At 41.4% G+C, this 23,997-nt stretch overlaps 1 protein-coding gene and 1 long non-coding RNA gene across 3 annotated transcripts in view; one reads left to right on the top strand and one right to left on the bottom strand.

Moving 5' to 3' along the window:
- Positions 1–23,997, bottom strand: part of LOC118900413 — a 95,405-nt gene that overhangs the window by 10,048 nt on the left and 61,360 nt on the right. The gene's annotated exons all lie outside the window — the stretch shown is intronic.
- Positions 5,347–8,636, top strand: NPVF (neuropeptide VF precursor). The gene is made up of 3 exons (XM_036862756.1): positions 5,347–5,484; positions 6,663–7,069; positions 8,585–8,636. The coding sequence occupies exons 1-3, from the start codon at positions 5,347–5,349 to the stop codon at positions 8,634–8,636; spliced, it is 597 nt and encodes a 198-aa protein (XP_036718651.1).

Consider the following 23,997-nt stretch of genomic DNA (forward strand, 5'->3'; position numbering starts at 1 on the left):
GCCTATATCTAGAAGTAGCTGGAGTGTTAGAAATCGATCAGTGCAAGGTCTTTTTCTCCTGAGAGGGTTGAATGGAGAGGTGGGAAGAAGTAATGATTTCTCTAGAACCTAGGCAGTCTAGTGATAAAGGAGGTCTTTAAGAATACCAGTCAGGGACTCCCCTGGTGGTGCAGCGGTTAAGAATCCACCTGCCAATGCAGGGGACATGGGTTAGAGCCCTGGTCCGGGAAGATCCTACAGGCTGCGGAGCAACAAAGCCCAGGCACCACAACTACTGAGCCCGCGCGCCTAGAGCCTGTGCTCCACGACAAGAGAAGCCACCGCAATGAGAAGCCCATGCACCGCAACCAAGAGTAGCCCCCACTCGCCACAACTAGAGAAAGACCGGGTGTAGCAACAAAGACGCAAGACAGCCAAATAAATAAATAAATAAGCAAATAAATAAATAAATAAATAGAATACCAGTCAGCTGCTCCAAAAGAGACCTGCTTTGGCATTTCAGTAAATAAGCATTTATTTCTGTAAATTCTTTTCTTATGCCATGATGTCCGTGCGCCTGTGGCAATCCAAGATTACCTGTTGTGGTCCAAGCACAGGTTGGAAAAGAACTTCCAGACACAAGGCAGAATGTAAGGAAGACAGAGTTTATTAAAGAGAAGGGTCACTGCAAGAACAGCGGGCTGACTTCCTGGTAGCCAGGGAAAGTCGACCCCCTTTGTGGGCTAGTAGCCAACTTTTATAGCCTCAAGACAAGGAAAATTCCTGCTGGCAGGATGGCATTAGGTGATTGGTCAGGATGCTGTAAGGTTGCTACATGGTGAATATTTTACCTAATATGGAGTCGGGGGGCTGTCCAGTTTAGATCAGGAGAGCCCATGGCAACAGCTGTTATGGGGGCTTGGTTAATTCCAGAGTTTTTGTCCTGTGTCCTTGATGTAGGGTGTCCTTGATGCAGGGCTCCACATTCTCCCCTCTTTTTATTTATGGGCCAAATCTTTGGCCCCTTAACACCCCGCTCATGACTGACTATCTACCTATCCCCATCTCCAGCCAGAGGAACCCAGGTTATCGGGGAAAGGGGCGATGACTGTTCCTAGCTTCTTCCTGCTGGACGGGGCGTCGTCATAGGAGCCCTGGGTTCCCAATGCCTGCTCTCTGTCAGGGTGTATTTACGGAGGGAGATGAGAGCCCGTGGAATGATAAGGCGGCTTGTTCCAACGTAGTCTGTGTGCCAACTGGCTGGTATCCTTGTTGTAGCACCATCTGCAATTGAATCTTTTGAACCTCTTGGGAGATGAACTTAGATAATGTGTTAATATGCAGGGGCCAAACAACAAAACAAAGGCTAACAGGATTAATGGTCCCAGCAAGGGAAATAGCCATGTCCATATCTGGATCCCCATAGAGGAGAGGAGGCTGGAAAGCCACCTGGGGCTCTGTTCTGCTCTCTCTTTTAAATCTTCTGTTAATTTGATCTTTTTCTTTAGAATCTGAAGGTTTTCTTCAACTTGGCCAGAAGTATTAAAATAGAAGCAGCATGTCTCATTTAGTAGGGCACGGACACCCCCTGTCTCAGCTGTTATAACATTCAGGGCCCTCCTGTTTTGTAAAACCACCTCGGCCAGAGAGCCTAGGGCTGACTGCTGTTCCTCAGTGGCTGCTACCATAGCCTTCCAAGGTTCCTGGACCATGATGGTGAGATGGAGAACGCTCCTCTCTAAGAGGGGTATGCCTGCAAACGAGGAGAGCCCTCTAAAGATGCTACGTATTATTTCGAGCAGATCAAGAATTGGGTTATCATAAGCATGTCCCCCCAATCAGTGGTTCGTTTTTGTCTCTCCCAGACAGGTCTGAAGGCCTCCTCGAGGAAGGACCCAAGGTTGGGAATGCCTCCTAAGGAAGCTAATGTAGTCATAATGGTCGCCTCCGGGACCACCACAGTAATTGCGCAGGAGCCCCTCCAAAGTATGGGAAGATCCATACAGACCCTGTTACTGCACAGAAATGAAAATCTGGTGCCCCTCAAGGATACCCCTGTTGTGGGTCCCCAGAGCCAGGCCCTGACGTTTCGGGAGTTTTCCTCTGGAAATAGACTGGGGTCCCATGGCCTAGGATTACATTGGGAAGACCAAACACCGAGGAAATAATCATCTATACATAAAGGGGAGAAGCCAGGCTCTGACTGATTATGAGTGTGATGGGGGGATTGGCATAACAAATTTCTAAATATTAGTTGAATTATGTTATATTTTGGAGGAAAGTCTTGTCGGGAGGTTAAACTAAGTAAGTGTCGGGTGGTCACACCGATCCCCACATATTTAGTTCCCAGGGCCGAGCGATTTATGGGTATATGGTCTTCATTAATATATTTCTTAGTCTCATTTTTCCTTGAATTTCCCCAATACAAAGTGAAATTACCCTCATGTACATCATATTTATTTTCCTCTGACCAGGGATTCCACTCCAGGCTAGTCTGATTAAAATTGAGGGTGTAGTTACAAAGAGAGTCATTTAGCTAGCCCAAAATGCGTCCCCATCCATCCAGGTTTTGGAAACAGAGCTGTGCCTCGTCTGCCCAAGCCTGGGCTAATGCCCATATCCTGTTTTTCTCTTCGTGAGTACAACAAGTGGTCAGGACTACGTGAATGGCTTGCCAGGTCAAGTCAAAGGCTATAGTGAGGGACTGAAATTCCTTAATAAAAGTGGTGGGATCCTGACTGAAGGAACCTAACTTGTTTTGAATTTGGGAAAATGTCAGACATGGGAAAGGGAACATGGACTCTAATAATGCCCATGTCTCCATCTGCTACTTCCTTTAGGGGAAGCATATTAGAATCTGTTTCCTGGCATTGGGCAGTTCTTGATCTTGTGTGGGGAGAGGGGGCTTTCACCCCAATAAGGGGGTGGCTGTTGGGGAGCTGTGGGTTGAGGCGGGGGCAGGGGCTGAAGCAAAGGGGATTGATGGGGTGGGGGACAGGAAAGGTCGAGTAGAGGGTCGTCTAGGAGATGTGATGGAGAGGGAGACAGAGGGGGTCGGGGGGATGACGCAGCAACAGAAAGACACATGCGGCATGAGTCCCTCAGATCCGGATTCTGACTAAGGGCCATAAAGGTCTGGACATAAGGAACCTCTGAGTCCTTTCCTTGTTTCCGGCAAAAGAGATCAAGTTGGAGGATGGTGTTATAATTTAGTGTGCCATTAAGAGACCATTGTTCTTGGTCCCCCAGTTTATACTGGGGCCAAGCCATGTTACAAAAGAAAATGAGCCTCTTCTTTTTGAGATTTTCAGGATCAAATTTTTCCAGTTCCTAAGGATACAGCAGAGGCGTGAGTCTGAGGGAGGCTCCCGAGACGTACCAGAACCCATTCTTAGCCTGTATGCCGTACAATGGGGGTACTGAGAGTCACCGGGTGACAGAAAGGCATCCCCTTTGTCCCAGTGATCTCTCCGTGCGACTAAGGCACAAAATGGGCCGACCGTCCCAACAATCATATCTGACCGTGAGAGGTGACCCCTGAGCGTGCGGCTAAGGCACAAACCATGCAACTGAGGTACGAACCGTGCGACTAAGGCACCACGCGACTTGGGCAGGGAAAGAAAGAAAGGAGAGATTCCTGGGACCCACCGGGTGACTCACCGTTTGGCAATCCCCTGAAACGTGAAAAGGCACTCTTGGGATGGCTCAGAGGCAACACCTAGGCTCCTGTAAGTCAATCCGGACCAAGAAAAAGGTGAAAGTAACAGAGAAGACAGGCTGAGGAATCCGCCTGGTAGTCCTGCCGGGAAGGCAGCAGCCAAGGGGAGGGGGCTCAGTGTTCTTTGCTTGAACCAATATGTGCCTCACGGTACATGGAAGTTGTCTTGCTGGGGGCAGACGCTCTAACAGCCTGGTCTGTTCCGTGACCCCCTTATCCTTTCACGGGAGTCTTCAAGCGGCCGGCGCCCTAATGGCTTTTAAATGCCTGACCCGTGCCCGTACAATATCAATCGGCCTAGCCCTCAGTCAGAGGGAAGACAGAGGGACCCTCACCTGTTCTGGGAGGCAGTTACTGGGGCGAAGTGAGCCATGGAGACTTCGGAACACACCAGGGTGTAGCCCTGGCCAGAGTCCTCTGTTGCTTCCATGGCAACTTGCCTGTTCACAGAGGGTCCCAAGGCATGAGGAGAGGCGGTTGGGGAGGAGATCTCCCCAAGAGATATCCCCGTACGGGCCACCAAAATGTTGTGGTCCATGCGCGGGTTGGAAGAAGAATTTCCAGACACGAAGTATTTTAGAAAAGAGTGAGTTTATTGAGAACAGAGAGCAGAGTTAGTGAGGGCCGCTGCCAACACAGCGGGCCGACTTCCTGCCAGACCAGGGAGAGCCGACGGGCTGTATCTGCAGTGCCCGTCACTAACTCTGCTCTTTGTTCTCAATAAACTCACTCTTTTCTAAAATACTTCGTGTCTGGAAATTCTTCTTCCAACCCGTGCACGGACCACAACATTACCTAAATCATATGGGCCAGGGGAGCAACAAAATTAGCATGTGTGTGATTTACCAATCCTCTGCCAGGGTTCTTAAGGGGTTTGAGGTGGAAGGTAGGATGTGTCATCGTCATAGAAATAAAATCCCGGTGATTTATACAGTTTTGCCAAATAAGGCCCACAGGGCAAATACAAAAAGCCTTGAGCTGCCTCCAGCTTCTCCTGAGACAGCCAGTTTGTCAAAATGCCAATCGCTGGGTCTTATGCACACCCTTCACATTACAGTTGACATTTACTCCTGAAGCTTTTTAATAACCAAACAGCATTTTACAAAAAGTTAATTAATGGCATTTTATTTGGGTCTTATGTGATTTGGAATTCTTTTCACACTTGTAATTTTGTCTGACATTTTGAAAATACTACGCCTAACTCTTTTGTGTGAAGAAAACCACTTTTTTTTAACAGAGCTAGCATGTATTGAATACTTTTTTTCCCTTCTCCCAAGAATTGACGTAAACACCAAAAAGAAAATACTTCTTGTTTGAGCTCAGAGAAATGAAGCATTCTGTTTGGAATCTTAATGATGATGGCCCCAAACTTATCTAATTAAATGCTCCTTCATAATGAAGAAAATTATTTTCAAAGTTAATGAATTTGCAAGCAGAAACATTGCTGTCTTCCTAGAATGAATTACCCACATTCCTTACATACATATTTCAGTTAAACACTAATTAATGTTGGTGCTTAAAACACGTGGGATTGAGTTCTCTGTGAAAGTGAACTTTCCTTTGTTTTTGGACAGGATAAAAAGACCACAATTTCGCTTCATGTAGACATCGGGCTGCACATATAAACTTAATTCTAGATTTTGGACAAAATGGAAATTATTTCATCAAAACAATTCATTTTACTGACTTTAGCCACTTCAAGCTTATTAACATCAAACATCTTCTGTTCAGATGAATCAAGGATGCCCAATCTTCACAGCAAAAAGAATTATGACAAATATTCTGAGGTAAGTTTTTTAACTCTATCTAACATGACTAGCATTAACTACTGAACATTTGTCCTGAGTCCAGTGCTTTTGTAAAGAGTAAGGAAGAAGTTTGTGCTTTGTTTTTTGTCACACTTCAGCCTTCCCATGGCAGTGTATGGTTCTAACTTGTATTTGGTAGCACAACAGCACACAGCCTGGCCTCTCATGACCATTTTAGTGCAGAGTTTGATACTTTGCAAGCATAAGGCACATTAATTTTCGATTGACTCAGAAGTGCACAGTTGTAATAAGTAGTTGCAGAAATAAGTACTGGATACATTTCAGCTGGACGTTTGAATTGTCTTTCTATATCAAAGCAAAATATTTATCCCTAGATGATAGAATTCCACGTTATTTTTATTTTCTTCTCTATGCCTTTATATAATTTCCCAAATTTTTTGAAATGAGTAGGTATTACTTTTTACAATCAGAAAACAGTTATTTAAAAATCTTCATATGGACAAACTTTCATGGTAAAATTAAATCCAATTAAATATTTGCTGTATTTTAAGTGGTTGCTTTAAAGTTGGTACAGTAGTGGTGTAGTAACACACAAACCAATCAGTGTTTTACTAATATAATTTACATACTGACAAAAATACAATTTCTTGAGAAATGCTTTTAGAGTGGAACTCTGAATATGAGCAGGTAAAAAAGAAGTCTCCTCCAGCTGTACCCCAAAATGTGGCTAGCATCTCTGCTTTCATGAGTCCACCACTTTGGCTTTTAAAGAGGAGGGAAACAAGAGACATGGAGAGGCAGTGGGAGGTGTCTCTAAAAGCAAAATATAAAAATCTATGAAATATTTCATAAACAACATGAATCAAAACTGAAGGAGAATAACTGCAGTAAAATAAACTTTTGCCTCATTTCAATACTTCATTATGTTCTTGCTGCTCGAACACATTGCTGCATGCACTGTATATATTTTATTAATATTTTACAGTTGTCTTACAATAGTCCAGGGACGGTGAAACTAGATTGCTTTAAGAAGCTTAATACAAATTATTTATTTTAAAAATTCTGCACATGAAAGCACAAACTTTGTTCATAGCTTTAACAATTCTACAGATTAAAGTCTGGATTTAACTTAATTTGGGGTTTAAATCTATTGCTTATAATAATAATGTTATTTTAATGGTTATTTCTAATTATAGCCTAGAGGAGATCTACGCTGGGAAAAAGAAAGAAGTCTCAATTTTGAAGAATTAAAAGATTGGGGTCCAAAAAACGTCATTAAGATGAGTACACCTGCAGTCAACAAAATGCCACCCTCAGTAGCCAACTTGCCACTGAGATTTGGGAGGACCGTGGAAGAAGAAAGAAGCACTGGGGCAATGGCCAACCCGCCTCTGAGATTTGGAAGCAATACAGAGGACAGCATCTCGAGACGTGTTCCTAACCTGCCCCAAAGGTTTGGGAGAACAGCAATAGCCAAAAGTGTCACCAAGACACTGAGTGATTTGCTCCAACAATCCATGCATTCACCATCTGCCAATGGGTTACTTTACTCCGTGACCTGCCAGCCCCAAGAAATCCAGAATCCTGATCAAAAGAACCTAAGGTAAATACTTGAATACCAATTAAAATGCATAGGCAGTTATGTAGAGCTAATCCAGAAAGTTTAAGAAGGCTTACATGTTTTCAAAAGAAGTTTCTAAGGAAGTTAAGTTTCTTGGAAGGAAAAAGGAAAAGGCACAGGGAAATAAACACCTGTAAATTGAGAGCTATAGAAGGTCAGTTATAAACATGACTACAGGTATGAAATAATGAGATAGCTTCCCCTAAGCCACATATGGGCATCCCTCTCATTACTCTACAGCCACTCACTAAGTAGCAACAGGTGATGACAGAATTGGGCGTTCATGCCTATGACGTATTGTCCAACATTTGACCTCTCTAGCATAAAAGGTCCCGCATGAGGGAGTTGCCTGCAGGTACAAAGGACACCATCTCAATAACCCAGGTCTCAAATTCAGAAGATCTTTTTCCTCAACTTTAAATCAAAATTTCTTTTTCCAGGATCTCATTTTATAAGTAATTCCTGTTATTATAATCATTCTTTATATTGGTATGTATTTATTGAATTATCTACTAGTACAAATCAGAGCACAAGCTACCACAAGAGGTTCAAAAATTTAATAAGCTACCTACCTATTATGTTCTAGTACAGAGCATATGTTAAAAAAAAATTTATATAAAATTGAACCTGACCCTTTAGTTTAAGACCTGAAGGAAATAAGGAGGCAGGTTGTGACATCTTATCAGTGAGAGCTTCTCAGAGCACTCCTGACTTATTTTTACCATGGTACTTATCCTCATCTGACATATTATATATTTAGGGTCCATCCTTTTTACTAGAACTTCAGTTCTATAAATCCCATAATTTTTGTCCATTGTCATATTCCCAACGCCTAGAACTGTCAGGTAGTAAGCCCTCAATATTTGATAGGATAAATGAAATGATCTGAGAGGCACTAATAAGGTCTTACAGAGATTCAAAAAAAAAGAATGTTTCTTCATGTGGGAATCCAGGGATGTTTCATGAGTTGGACTTTGAGTGGTGACTCTATTTTGAACATTCAGAGACTAGAGGGAAGAGAGAGGGTATTTTCAGGCAGACAGGAGTATGAGCAAAGGCACTAAAGCAAGGTGAGGCAAGAAGAGCTGGGGCTCAGTTTGGTGAGAAGAGGAAAGAAGACAAGAAGGGTGGGGTAAGAGCAGAGGGTGCAGATATTCAGAGCCACATAAAATATTCTGAATGTTGTTTATCAGGAAAAGGAGAACCACTGATGTTTCTGCTGAGGTCCTGAGATATTGTACAGGTAGAGGTTGGCAACTCATCAGATGTTGGGAGTGGGGTGGCGATGAGGGAGAGAGATGAGTCAACGGTAATACTGTCATTCTAAGTGCCCATGACAAATTCAGGATCCCGTCAACATCTCACTCATTTCAAGTGCAACACAATTCAATTCAGGTATAATTAGGCAATTAGGATCATGACCTGCATTTGCATATGCTTTCTTTTACATGCTATTGTTGTGATGGATGAGAATATTTTGTACTGCTTACATTTTAGGAGACTGGGATTGAAGAAAATAGATGATGCAGAATTGAAACAAGAAAAATAAGAAATCTGGAGCCTGTTCCTAAAGACGACATAAAGCTGTAACAACTCTGAGGTGAAGACAACAGGGAATGAAGTCATTGCCCTCTCTTAATAGATCATCATTCACAGCAATTTTTCCCTCTCAGTACAGCTAATATATTGAAAGTTTTAAAAAAATGTAAAGAATATTATAATGTAAAGATGAAATGAAAGATGAAATAATTTTGTCTAAATAAAAAGAGCATTGAATATACTTAAGAAGCCTCTAGTAATGGGGAGAAGAGGAGAGAGAGACTGATTGCCACATCACTATCGTATGAACACAGTCACACTTAAGTAAAAAATTAAATAGAGGAGTAGCCTGGCGAATTTTATGATGAATATTAAATAATTTAACAGAATAACGATTGACAAATAAATGAACATGAATAATAAATTATTTACAAATATTTTTATACACCTATTTCTGCCATTGCATCAACTGTTAGTGAATCCGTGATAGATTGAAAAATTTTTTTAAAAGAAAGATAAAAGAAAAAGGCAGTTATTAGATACTTCTCTAAGTGTCTCTTCTATCTATATCTGGAAATTTGCCTTCTGGTGTGTCTCTTTTCTCCTCACTTAATATTTCAAGTTTTTGATTTGCAGAGAAAATCTAATCACACTCTTAAAACTAACAATTTATAAACACAGTACGTCACCACGCGAATGCACAGTGATTCAACTTCTGTCATAGAATGAGAAGTCCTTAGTCAGATATTAATCAGTTTATTGAGCAACCTCAATTCCTTAGGGTGCAAGCCAGAAATGGTATTAATTCTCTCCCATCCTGCCCCCAGCTGGGCTGTGTTGAATCTCCTTTTCCTGCTGGGTAGAGACCGCCTTAATGATACCCTGGACAGACTCTAAAACTTCCTCGTCACTTCTTGATATTAAAAAACTCAGTCAAGTCCAGCTGAAGATGGCAGCCTCATATCCAAAGCAAAGTTTCTCCTCCCCCATTGCTGGCAGGGCTGGGAGCTGGAAGGATGTGAAGTGGGAAAGGAGCAAGGCTGCTCTTTTTCTCTTCCGCCCCTTTCTCACCCCCGAGGTAGGGTGGTGGGAGGGAAAACGGTAGGCCTCTGGAAAAAAATCTCCTCTCTTATCTTCTCCAGGGTGTTGGGTGGGCAAGGGAGGGGGATGGGCAGGATGGGGATGGGGAATCAAGAGTCCCTGCCTCATCCTCTCTATACAATGTCGCTTCTTCTATAAGGGAGTTCTTCGGGAAGCACTGAGGGAACCTCACACTGCCTAGGTCAGTGACCTAAGAGACCTGGATGCTCCTTGATCTCTTCCAACCACCCTCATCCCACCTGTACTCTCCATGGCTTCTTATTGCCAGAAAGAAAGGTTCAAGACAGCTACCTTCTCAGCATCCACTTCATCTACAGAAAAGGCAGATGGCCTTGTCATGCCAAGGCAGGACTGAAGCTGCTCCTCGGCTGCCCCACCACTGCCCCCATTTGTCTCCAACCCCCTTTGCCCTGCTTAGGAGGGGCAGAGGCAGATCAGCAAGCCTACTGCCTATACAAACTACCCATTGGAAACGAACCGCCAGTACCTGCTTCACGATCCCGCTCTGTACGAGTGATTTTCTAGGAACCTCTCTTGCTTGGTTTCGGGGTGAGGGGCAGCTGCAGCGGCCCCCTCCCAGTCAACCTCTCGTACATCGCTGGGAGGGCGATGGGCCACGGCAGGGGCTGATGTGGCTCTGCCATCTCTTCGTAAACCCAGAAGGGGTGTCTGGCACCTGCCATCCATGGTTTCCATTACAATGTCAAGTATTTAGAGCCTCTGTACTTCCAGATTTGGTCCCCAGTTGCCCATCCTGAGCAAAGTGAAAAGTATGCAACATCCTGCTGCACTAATAAATAAACAAAAAGGCCATTCGATCCCTTGATACTACATGACACAAGGAAATTTCTTGTCGTAGAACATGGGTTCTTTACCTAAACCTTTGAAATTTATGGAAAACGTTAGGTGAATAACCAGGTGTCAGCTGTCCCCTTAACCAGGTAGCTTACTCTGTTTTAGCCACTTGCCACCCCCTTCACCAGCTTCTACAAGAAATCCATTCGCATAAGGAAGTTTGCGATCTCTCTGCAGATCTGTGGGATCTCAAGGAGGCGATCACATTGCACATCATTACACTGAAAAAGTCTTGACTAGACAAGCCTCTTCTCCCGTCTCTCTTTACCTGGACCCCTAGCAGGGTCTCCTCCTCTTCTAACCTCTGATGCTCACTGGGGTGGCTTTATGGGCATGTGACCCATGCAGGTGCACAGGGCCCCACATTTGGTTAAATGCCTTATTGTCACTGCCCTAAAATTCTTAATAATTTTGAATGAGTGCTGCATGTTTTATTTTCCATCGGGCCCCACAAATTACGTAGTCTGTCCTGCTCCCCCCCATCTCAGCCCTGCTGGCTCCTCTGCCTACTCTCCCAAAATCCAGTGCCCCCCCCCACCGCCACCGATTTATTAATCAGAGCAGCTTTCGTTTTCTACATGAAACACAAGGGCCAGGCTGTCACACAGGCCTGAGAGGTCTACTTACATCCCACAGTGGGTAAAAAATATAACTGCACAATTCATGAAATGTAGTCAAAATGCAATTTTTTGTGTGTGTCTCACTACCCCCTTTAAAATGTAAAGAGTGGAGAAGGAGATGTGCAGAAATCTTCCCCTGGCCCTGGATGGAAACTTGGCCAGATGCCAAGAAATTCCCTGATGCTCTTAGCTGTTCTTTGGCCTAAGTCAAAACGCACAGTCTCAATTCCATTGTAATCATCATTTCAATCTACATTCTTTCATTCATCTTCAACACTTCCCATGTGAGGTCTGAGTTGGGGGACAGGAATGAGATCGACTTTCGCTCTCTTTTCCAACCTCAACTGCTTCCTCACTCTCTGGCTCTGTTGGACTCTTCTGGGGTGGAAGAGAATTTGAGATGAGAGGTAAGGAGTTATAGAACAGTTCTTGCCAGGGTGTATGGATTCACTCTCAGGACCCAGAGGATGGTACCACCCATCATGGCTGGCCTCAGCCCTCGCCCTGGGACACGGTCTTCTAGGGGTCCTCTCGAGTAGGACTCGAAACAGCTTCTGCAAATCTCTCTTCCCTGTAGCTCATACCTGGTTATCCACAGATCGCCCTCCACATTGGGTGTGATCCCAACATGCCTCTTCTATCTTATTGCCCCCAGACTCTTTAGCTTTTTGACCTGGAGTTGAGCACCAATTTTTTGTTTCTCTCAACCATGTGGAACACGTTTCCTCATCGTATAGAAGCCCCTCCCTGAAGAGTAATGGACTCAGTAATCCCCACACGTGGGCATGGGTGGGGGGCATTCGCAGTAGGGTAACAATGCTCTCCAAAGAAATCTCTTCATAAACCCAAATCTTATCCTTTCATGGTCTCCACATGGGTGAGAAAATTGAGGACTTAGTGGAATCACTTTCCAACCATTTCCTTTAAAAAGTTTGCACACAGTGATCTGGCTTTGGAATTTTACATCTGTCAGATTTTGGTGTTTGATTAAAACTTCACTTTTGATATTCTTTGCAACAAAGATGGATCTCTACTTGTAAAGAATGCTTACAGCTGCTAAAAATGACATTGTCTCTGCGTCATTACACATATATGTGCATTTTTCTGGGGGAAGAGTTCAGAGTTCTAGGGTAACTTCTCAGTAGAGTTTGTAACCCATAAAGTTTAAGAATTACTGCCACAGAAGATTTTTATTTCTAGAATTATTTTAAATTAACATCTAATTCAATTTATAAATGAATATTGTTATCTGACTGGCCATTTAAGTGCTGAGAACATAACGTGCCAAAACAATCAGAATCACTCAAGTGGTTTAGCCTGACTTTCCTCCAAATACTGGCTTTTTATAGTAGCAGAAAATAGAAGCGAGGTGGTAATTGTGCTCTTTTCCTTAGTGTGCTTTCCCAGGCACCTCCTCCCAAATACTTCATTCTCCACCCCTCCTCCTCTCTTCCAACACTTCACTTCCTCAAGGAAATTCCATTTGGATTGGGCCTAACCTAAACCTCGGCCAGTCTGTAAAGGTGAGCAAAGTGTGGAGCTTCAGGGGAAAGCTGGGGATGACACACGCTATACGTCAATGATTTTCAGGGGAGGGAACTTCCATGTGCTCTCAAGTCCACATTTCATACATCATACTGTGACAATGACCTTGAGAAATACAAAAAGGAAAAAAAAAATGTACTGGCTCTGGGACCAGTTTCTCAGTGAGAAAAATGAAAGGTCCAACAAAATGAAATAGTCAAGAAAGAGGAAAGCGTTGGCCTCTACTTACTTCATGTGTGTTTTTTCTTTTTCATTTTTTTCCCTAAAGATCTTCCTGCAAACATTACGTGACACTCTTCCTATGCAACTTATCATTTTATTTAATAAGCATACCAAACTACATGTTATTCCCTAGAAACATGCACTTTCACATTTCTGTGCCTTTGTTCATGCTAATTCCTTCGGCTCAAAGGCCCCTTTTATACTTACCAAAAATCTGCTCCATCATCCTAAGCACAAGGTTCCCACCAGGCCATCTCGCAGCAAAAACAAAGGGGCAAAGCACAGGTGTGCTCTTTTTCCAAAGGGCCCCATCCAACAACTTCCTCTTTCATGTCACTGGCTGCCCCAATCTGCAAGGGAAGCTGGGAAATGTAGTTTCTCCTTTGGGCACATTGCCTCAACCACGATGATGATAGAAAAATAGAGCATGGGTATCAGATAGGCAACCAGAAGGGTCTGCCCAGCCTCTCCTCAAGCTCACTTCCTTGTTGTATAAAATATATAGCATATTTTAATTTTTTTTTCCTTCACTAGACCAAGGTCAACGCTACTGACATTTTGGGCTGGACAATTCTTTGTTGTGGGGCTGCCCCATGCATCATAGGATGGTTATCAGCACCTGTAGTCTGTACCCACTAGACGCCACCCTGCAAATGGGACAACTAAAAATGTCTCCAGACATTGCCAAATGTTCCCTGGGGGGGCAAAATCATCCCTAATTAGGAGCCCCTGCACTAGACTGTCCTAATCTTCTTTGTATCCCATCCCCAGCTAAATAATAATGACTGTTGATTGTTACGATAACTCTGTTTTAACATTTAATGCTGTTTTAACCACTCCTGTTATGCTCACTTTTACACATGAGAACTGAGCTCACAGAGAACATTCTAAAAAACGGGAGCTAACAAATGGGCTCCACCGAGGTCTGTTTCACGTCAAAGTTTACACTCTTCCTCCTCCATCCACTATCCTATCCACCACCCCGTCAACCACCTCCCATCCAGCCCTCAAATACTGTAAGCATTCAGGAAACATTTGTTGAATGAAGCTTTAAATAGAAAATATGAGTGCACTGGAGCCCAGGAAGAAAGTCTCACTGTTTTAAACATTATATACAGATTTTAGAAAGAAGGAAGGAAGGAAGGAAGGGAAGAAGGGAAGGAGGGAGGGAGGAAGAAAGGAAGAGAGAGAGAAAAAAAGACCTTAGATTCCTAGACAGCTTTAACCTAGCCACTCTTTAAGGTATCTACCTTAAGAGCAGGTAGGGAGGTGCCTACCTTATCAGAATGAATGACCATAAAGGGTAAAAACATCACAGAAGAAACGCTGTACCATTTTTAACTTAGACTCTAAAGAAGCAACTAATGATTTTTTTTCCTTACAGCAAACAAAGTATTATTGTTGTTGATGAATCTCAAATATCAGTTTCTGCTTCAGTGGGAGAACCGTACAGGTCAAGAGAGCCACTGAATTACACAGTCACTGGCAAGTGGCGTGGGAGAAAGGCATCAGTAAGTACGCTCCTGCCGGGTTAGGTCTCTCACTCCCTGGGTTGTCTGCAGTTTCTTACCAATCCCATTAATGAAGTGGGACAAAGCAATATGGGAATTAAAATAAATCCAAAGTAAGCCTGTCCCAGCCTGACGACATGAACTGTGGGAGTACTCGGGTGCTGCAGTCTTTCCCTGCTTCTCAAAGATTGATGTTTGTTACTGAAAGCCCTGTGGAAAATATAATCACTTTGCTGTTTGGAGTCAGACTGAATTAGGAAAATATTATTTGGTGAACATTATACCCAATGTTTATTTTAACTTACCACTTATTAAGTGGCCTTGAGTTCCTAAAATGTTTATTAGACGTTGCACATTTTATTCACTGTTTGCTATGGTAAAATATACGTAACATAAAATTTACCATTTTAACCATTTTTAAGTGTATAATTCAGTGGTATTAAGTCCATTTCACTTACTTTTTACATAGTCGGGCACTATTCTCTAATTATACTCACACTATTAATATTTAAGTAACCATACCCAAAGCTCTAACATTATGTTGCCTGCCAAGAAATGCCTCTGACAACAATAAGGTTGATGCTTTTTAGAGATGCTCTGATTCTGACAGACTTACTTAGGAATATTAGATTTTTTCACCAGAACATTAAATTTTTCCTAAATTCCCTTGAAGCTTATTTTGAAAGAAAGTAATTGTTGCTAATTTGTTTTTCTCCTGAAGTATTTTATCATCTCACTAGTTCATACTATTTTGTATTCACCTGGGGCAGAAGCTAGTGCTTCTTTAGAAATACCTGGGACAGCAAAGGTTCTGTTACCAGTCAGATATGAGAACACATTTATTTCAGAACAGTAATGAAAATGAAGCATTTGATTAGTTTAATTTCCCTGAGAAATGGAGGATGGACAACAGCCATTCACCTACTGTGTCATAGCACTTCTCTTTGAACTTCGGGGCTCTATCACATTCTTCCTAATAGCCCATTTTTGTTTTTCAGATATCATGAAGTTTTCCTCTCACAATGTAACACAAAGGTAATACATATTATCATATTTGTAGCTTAGGAAATGGGAAGTATTATCACCCATTATTCTCTTCCTAAATATAGGAACTAATGTATTACAGGAGTCAACAGGAAAATCACTATTAGAATGAGGAGTGGCATAATATTATAATGAGATTAATGTGGAATTAATACTCTCTTTGTAGAGATAGAGAAATATTATTTTAATCATGAAGAAAAACTGTCTCAAAATTTATTTTACCTCTTGGCAGATTTCCAGGCATTGGTATATTGTGGTTAATAAAACATAAAACTATTGTTTCACTTTCTTAAAATATGCAGCAATACTAATTAGCTACGGCAATGCACCTACATAATTTTCAAACTGCTTTTAAAATATCACATCGCTTTTCCCTTGTAATTTAAAGCACTGAATGGTAACTGATATTGCAAAGTTATTTTTAACCACTAGAGGGAAGAAAATGCTCCACATTTGTACGTAACTAATTTTAAATTCTTAGACCAAAACAATAATAACCACACCACCACCACAACAACAAAAAGTCTTTAAGATCCTGTTTTATACTGTACAATATACTGCACACTAAAGGCTCAGTTAACAACTTTAAAATTTTAAACCAATGCACAATCATTTCAATTCAACAGCTTATAGTAGGCAAAAGTAAACATTTTTGCAGCCTGAGCCTACCTATGAGTTAAGGATTATTAGCATTAGGGAATCAGCACATCCTTAAGGAAAGGCAGAATACTTAAACAAACAAAACAGACAGTACCCATTAAGAATCAGCAAGGTTCTTTCTACATTAAAATATCTACAATGGAATGCAAAGGTTGTATTTATCACAAAATTGAAATATTAACTGAAGTCACAAATTGACCAAATGCTAAAATATTTACATTTGACTCTTGAATTTCTATATATACTTTCTTTTACCACAAACCAACTGCAGATCTAACTGTGACAGAGATGCTTTATGTTTCCTCTTAATATAACTTTTTGACCTGATTAATTTTTGTTAATTATTTCTCTTAATTTTTGTTCCTCCCAATTAAGCCATTTGCATTTCAGTAACTAAAGCATTACTTCCTTTGATTAGAAACCACAACCTCTTTACTTTTTCACTCTCATTGATTAAAACGTAACACGGTGAATTAAGCCATTTGGATTTCAGTCTGTGTGGGTGACATTTTAACAACTGTCCCTTCAACCTTCTCTCTGTGTCAATCTTGGCCATGTCCTACATCATAGAGGACAGCAGGAGGGCAATGGTGGCAGCCTGATAGAAGAATGGAGCAGGCATGGAGCCAGAGGTTACACAACAACAAAGTCAGCGATTTCTCTGATGCATGAGCCTTTCACTTGCCAATCAAACCTGATAAGGCTTTTACCTTGTAGAGTTATTCCTGACCTTACCCAAGACACTAAATCATTTCTGAAGTCTTGTTTCTTAGCCTAAGCAAACTTGCTCTCCCCACTTTTCAGGTCTGTGTGCACTGTTCACTCTAATACTAATAAATACAGCACAGTGGTGCAGAAAAGCTGAGGAGGTGTCACTTCTTTTGGACTAATGAAAGTGATGCACATCTAAAACCAGAGCTAGTTAGAAAGCCTTCTGTATTATGACCTATTGGCAAAAGTTATAAACTAGCAGTTTTGAAATAAGCTCCTAACAATTATAGTTGCCCAGGAATAGATCTGACCCACACGTGCAACGGAAAGGCGTTTGAGCAGAGACTGGATAGTTATACAACAGATAGGAATATCAAAAATGAGTTATCACAGATGTCATTTCTGCAAGTGTGAAGCTGTACTAATTGACTTCCAAAACCTTATCAATGTTCTTTTAAGATTAATTTTATGTTTAGCAAAGAAATACATGCGCAAGTTTAAAAAGTCAAAAGAATTCTGCAAGGCTTATAGTTAGGGTGACTGCATCCCAGTTTTCCAGGGACAGTTCTGATTTATGCCTCTTATCCCAGTATAATTATTAATAGTGCCCCCTCTTTCACTCTCAAAAGTGTTCCAGTTGGATGAAAAACCACTGTCTCAAGTCCCAACCACATTACCCCCAATATGTATTTCCCAGAAGCAATTACTTTTAATACGTTAAGGATTTTTTTCTGTATGGGTTCAAATTTCTAAGAAAAATCAAAAAACATGATTATACTACTTGCATCAGTTTAAACTGCATTAGAATTCAAAGACCGGGGGTAAAATCATTGACTTAAACAGGTAGAAAGAGGTGCCTGGAAGGTACATTGTTTGAAGACTTATTCATCTGAAAATGACTTTTCCTCCTTCATACATTGTTGGGATTTTACATCCATCCAAATTCTCACAAAGTGTACGGGTAGCAAAAGTAATGACATTGCTGAGACACACTACCTCGATCTCCCTTCAAAATAAGATTTGCTACCCAAGATGTCAGCTCTGTCAGGGACTGCCTCAGCTGCAGAGAGCTACCTGACCCCACCATAACGCCCTTCCCAGATCAGAGGCATCCAATGCCTGACTGAGGCAGGGGTAAAAAGACCCTTTCCACCCAACCTAGGACTGCTCTGAGAGGCCATCAGTGCTCCAGAGCTCCCCAGAGGTTAGCCAAGGTTTTGTCAGGCTTATATAACAGATGGACTTGTCCCTCTGCCCAATCCTGCTTCCTTTCCTTCTTTCCACAGGTGTTGATCTTTAATAAACAGCTTGTACCCCAAACTCCATCTCAGCATCTGCTTCCAGAAAACCCAATCTGCAACAAATAGGTACTATGGTTCAAAATTCAAAAGGTGCAAAAAAGGAATATGGTGAAACACCTCCCTCCCTCCACTGAGATCCAGTTATCAGTTCCCCTTCTCAAAGTCAACCAACGTGGCCAGGTTCTTGTGCATATTTCTAGAAATAGTATGCATATATAAGAAATGTTTTATATATATATGTATATATATATATATATACATATATATATACACACACACACACACATAACTTATAAGGAAACATATTTCTTTCATTTGCTACACAAATGGTAGCATACTCCACAACTGTTCAGTACTTTTTTTTTTTTTATGGCTGTGTTGGGTCTTCGTTTCTGTGCGAGGGCTTTCTCTAGTTGCGGCAAGTGGGGGCCACTCTTCATCGCGGTGCGCGGGCCTCTCATTATCGCGGCCTCTCTTGTTGCGGAGCACAGGCTCCAGACGCGCAGGCTCAGTAGTTGTGGCTCACGGGCCTAGTTGCTCCGCGGCATGCGGGATCCCCCCAGACCAGGGCTCGAACCCGTGTCCCCTGCACCGGCAGGCAGACTCTCAACCACTGCGCCACCAGGGAAGCCCCAGTACTTTTTTTTTACCTTAAAATATAACTCAGAGGTTGTTACAAGACAATATATAAAAAGTATCATCATTCTTTTTAATGGCTGCCTGGTATCCCATTGCATAGAAATAACAATTTATTTGGTGAACATTTAAGTTATGTCAAATCTTTTCCTATTACATAGTGTTACACTGAATAATCTGTGTGTGCATTAGAGCCCAGTTGTGCGTATTTTCAAGCCCTATGTGTGCATGCATGTAGGAAAAATTCCTAGAAGAGGGATTCCTAGGCCATAATGCTCTAGTCATAATTTTGATAGATGTTGGTAAACTGCCTTCTTTTTATATTGTACCAATTTATACTCCCTTGAAAAATATATGAGCGCCTATGTCCTCATACTCTTCCTTTATTGTATCACTGAATTAATAGAGTCCAGTATAAAATATAACAAAAACAGACATTATAAATGTTGGGCTAAAAATGTATAGAAGTTCTAAAATTTTTTCCATGCTCTATTGAATCATCCTGTGTCATCTTGGTGATGGTTCACCCCACTTCGGAAGGCAATGGTTTACTAAACAGGAGAATTTTTCTGAAATCAGGGAGCAGACATTTTCAACTTTCCATGCCCTGTGTTGGACACACAGTAGTTGTTCAATTAATATTTATGGAATAAATGAATGGAAAAAAATGAAGAAACTTGGTTAGTAGCATATATAAACATATAAAATGTCTCTTTTTAAATTTTTTATTGGAGTATAGTTGATTTACAATGTTGTGTTAGTTTTAGGTGCACAGCAAGGTCAATCAGTTATACATATGCATATATCCATTCTCTTTTAGATTCTTTTCCCATATGGGTTATTACAGAATATCGAGTTGAGTTCCCTGTGTTATACAGTAGGTCCTTATTAGTTATCTCTTTTATATAGAGTAGTGTGTATATGTCAATCCCAATCTCCTAACTTATCCCTCCTCCTCTTTCCCCTTTGGTAACCATAAGTTTGTAAAATGTCTCATTTTAATGTGCATATTTTAACAACAATATGTGTAGGAGTTGTGTACATATTTATGATATATATTGATAAAGTGATATGTGTGTAACTAAAATACACACACAAGAGTTGATGCTTAAATTCCTTTCACTAATTCCATTTTATATATATGTACCACATTTTCTTTAACCATTCATCAATCAATGGACACTTAGGTTGTTTCCATCTCTTGGCAATTGTAAATACTGCTCCAATGAACATGGGGTACAGAGGTCTCTTCAAGATAGTGACTTCAGTTGCTCTGGATACATATATACTCAGAAGTGAAAACGCTGTATCATATGGTAGCTGTTTTTAATTTTTGAAGACCCTCCATACTGTTTTCCATAGTGGCTGCACCAATTTACATTCCTACCAGCAGTGCACAAGGGTTGCCTTTTCCCCACATCCTCACCAACACTTGTTATCTCTTGTATTTTTCATAATAACCATTCTAACTGGTATAAGGTGATATCTCATTTTGGTTTTAATTTGCATTTTCTTGACAATTTGTGATGTTGAGCACCGTTTCATGCACCTTGAACATCTTTTTTGGAAAAAATGTCTATTCAGGTGACTTGCAAGTTTTTAAATCAGATTATTTGGGGTTCTTTGCTATTGAGTTGTATGAGTTCTTTATATATACACTGGATATTTACCCCTTATCAGATATATTGTTTGCAAATATTATATTTTCTCCCATTCCATAGGTTGCCTTTTCATTTTGTTGATCATTTCTTTTGCTGTGCAGAAGCTTTTTAGTTTGATGTAGTTCCACTTATTTTTGCTTTTGTTGCTTGTGCTTTTGGTGTTATCCAAAATTGTTTCCAAGACCAATGTCAAGGAGCTTTGCGCTGTAGGCTGGGCTCTGTTGTGGGGTCCTCTCAGTGTGGCACTGTGCCAGACAGGGAGGGGCAATGTGGTCAGAGTGTAGTTGCTCCTCTTACCCTTCTAATATGATTCTTCTCAGTCTCTGTGGACACAGGGGTGCTTCAGCCTCACCCCCAGGTTCTGGGTATCTTCACAACAGTGTCTTATCTATGGATAGTTGTACTAGTTGGGCTTCTTGTGAAGGGAATTGATGTTGGGAATGACCAATGTCACTATCTTGATTATAACAGTCTTTCTGCCTGTGTTTAATTTAAGTAAATGATATGGTGCTTTAGATTTCATTCTGTTTCTTACTTTTCAACATTTTTTTTCTTTTCTAACTATGCATGGTATGATATGTATAGTTAGGAAAGTAGAAACCAAACTAGGCATTTCAGCAGAGGGAATTTAATGTAGGAAATTGATTACACAGATGTTAGAGGCCTGAATGAGCTAAAGGAGACTAGAAAAAAAAAAACAAAACCAATGACAGTGAGCAGTTACACCCCTAGGACTGGGGAAACAGAGGAAAAAAGTAAGAGTATCAAATACTGGAAGCTCAAAGGAAACCCACAGATCTTGGACTCAGAACACTAGCAGGCGGGGGTTGTGGGTGGGGGGGGTCTCAGCCACATAGCAAGACTCTAGGAGGCCTAGAAGAGGACAGCTGCTAGGAGCATGAGAGCTGAAGAGAGATTCTGGACATTGAACTGTGCTGGCGAGACACTGGCGTTCAGGCCCAGCTAGAGTGGACAGATTCTGGTAAACATTCTGGCCATTCAGTTGAGACCCTTTTTTAAAAGGCCACGCTCTAGGAGTGGGGACAAAACTGGAAAAGGCTCACCCTAACAAAGTTTAAAACCAAGCCTCAAAAAACTTAAGGTAATATGCTGGTAATTTAATAAAGCAGATGCGGAAATGACTCATAAATTAGAGCCAATGGGTATAAAATAAACTGTGCTCAAGATGTTTTAAAATAAACTAGACTTCTAGTTTCAACTCTGACATGTAAAGACCTTAGAAGTTCCTACTCCTGTCCTTACAAAAAAAAGTCTGAACTAAAAACGAATGACTTTTCTTGGACCCATCAGAGAATTGAGGTCACAGGGCAAACCATCATCCTAAAACCTGAAGACACAGACAAATACAAAAAACTATAGCTGAGTTCTGCTTACCTGGAGCAGAAGCTATTGGCGCCATAAACTGGTGGTAATACTTAAACAATAATTTTGATGAGTTTCTGGAAGCTGAGTGTGGATTAGCAAGAGAGTGAAAAACTTCTTGAGGCTGCAGTCTTAGAGGGTTTTATCTTTTGTGAATTTTGTCTCTAGCAACCCCACCAGGTTTTCATGATAAAGAGTCAAGAAAGATTCCCTCCTGGCTCTGACCAGGGTAGGGGAAAAGTAGTCATTTAAAAATATGCCCAGGGTGTTCTCCGTAACAAATGCTTACTACTCCTTAGGAGGAAAGAATTTACCAGAGCCTTATCCCACCTGGGGTGGGGGGATGGGGGGGAGGGGACTTGTAAAGGCCACAGTCCAGGAACACAAGCCCACTATAAGACTGAGATGTTATCATAATATTATAGAACACTTCCCCTCCTCCACACCTTACCACCACATCAACAAGTTCTAGTATAATAATAGCAGATAACATCTGAAAGAGCTGCAAGGTGTAGATTCTATTTAAGAAGGAGTTCTTAGGGAAACCCAAAGTCAATAGGGGAGACAAAATCAAGGACACTAGAGGAATTTGAAGCCTCTAGTACCTACAGCTATAGCACAGAGGACTCCAGCTAAGGTCTGGTTATTGATAAATCCTTTAGCTGGAATTTCCTGATTGACCTTTTCAACCCAGGGATACAAGGAATTGGGATAACATTCTGTGAAGGTCCATCCCATCCTAAAAGGGTCTTTTCTAAAAGCCTTGCAAAGAGGAGTCAGCCCGTTTGTATTTCCCTTGGGTGCATGGGGACAGATCGTATTTAGAAAAGAATGTGGGGGAGTGAAGACTGTACAATTGACCAAGGTAGAGGTGTTTAGTATGACTGGGGAAAGATTGAAATAAAATATGGGAACACTTGGTCATAATAGCCTGATAGGTAACAAACATAGGCTTATGGGTATAGTAAGCAATAACACTTGAGATTAAAGAGAAATTGGTTACAGATAAGACCAAGGGATGTTCAACCTCATGAACAGATCAGAGTTTCTGGTGACAGATCCAACAGTCAGAAAGGTTTCTCCTTTTTGCAATAGATTGGGAAATGCATTGGAATAAGAGCATTATCTTTCTCTAAGAAAGAGAGGGAGAAAATAAGGTAAGAAGCAATGGTGAGAAAAAGATATACAGGCCTGGTCCAGTCATCTTGTGAAAGCTGTTTCCTTCAGCTCTTGTCTGCTTTGATTCTTGGAAACCTTCAGTTTGAGTTCATCAGTTGGTGTGCAGGTCCAGTCAGGGTTTAGGGCTTTCTTTTGGGTGGTGGTGGGCAGGGGGGCAGGGGGTCAGCTTTCTTTGGATGAGACACATGGATCCAGGAGTCAACTCCTTGAAGTTTGGCAGCACAAGAATTGATCAGTAACACTTGATAAGACCCTTTCCATTGTGGCTGAAAAGAGTCTTTTTTTTTTTTTAATTTTTTTTTTTAACATCTTTATTGGAGTATATTGAAGAGAGTCTTAATGGATATGTCTTTTCCAATAAACAAAATCTCCAGGCCACAAAGTATGGTGTTTTGAGGTCTTCATCTCCTGGGAGCACACCGTGGAAAGATTGCTCTACTAAAGCATGGTTATTTTCAATGGATGAAATACTGCAGTATATACTTTGTAATACTGAAGTATACCTCCTTTTATTAGCTGTGGATCAAAGGAAGCAGGAGCTAGATGCATGAGGCACCCAGCAATTATTTCACCCATGGTGAGAGTTTATGAGTTCCAGTCGGGGTGGATCTGAGATTTAGAAGGACCAACAGCAATACTTTTGCCTGAGGTAGTTGGAGCGTTCCCACAAATTTTGCCAATTGAGTATTGATGGTGCCATTTGCTCCTTTGACTGGTCCTGAAGACTGAGGAGGATATGCACTGGGAAAATGCTATAGGACTGGCTAAAGAGCACAGACTTGTTGTAATATTTAACTAGTAAAATAGGTTCCCCAGTTGCTATGGAGTTCAGGAGGGGTTCCCCAGGTAGAGGTAAACTTCTCTAATAGCATTTTAGCCATTAAGAGGCAGTAGCTTATTTACATGGAAAGGCTTTGACCCAGTGGGAAAACAAACAAACCA

The sequence above is a fragment of the Balaenoptera musculus genome, chromosome 9 (assembly GCF_009873245.2).
Source record: "Balaenoptera musculus isolate JJ_BM4_2016_0621 chromosome 9, mBalMus1.pri.v3, whole genome shotgun sequence".
Lineage (NCBI taxonomy): Eukaryota > Metazoa > Chordata > Mammalia > Artiodactyla > Balaenopteridae > Balaenoptera > Balaenoptera musculus.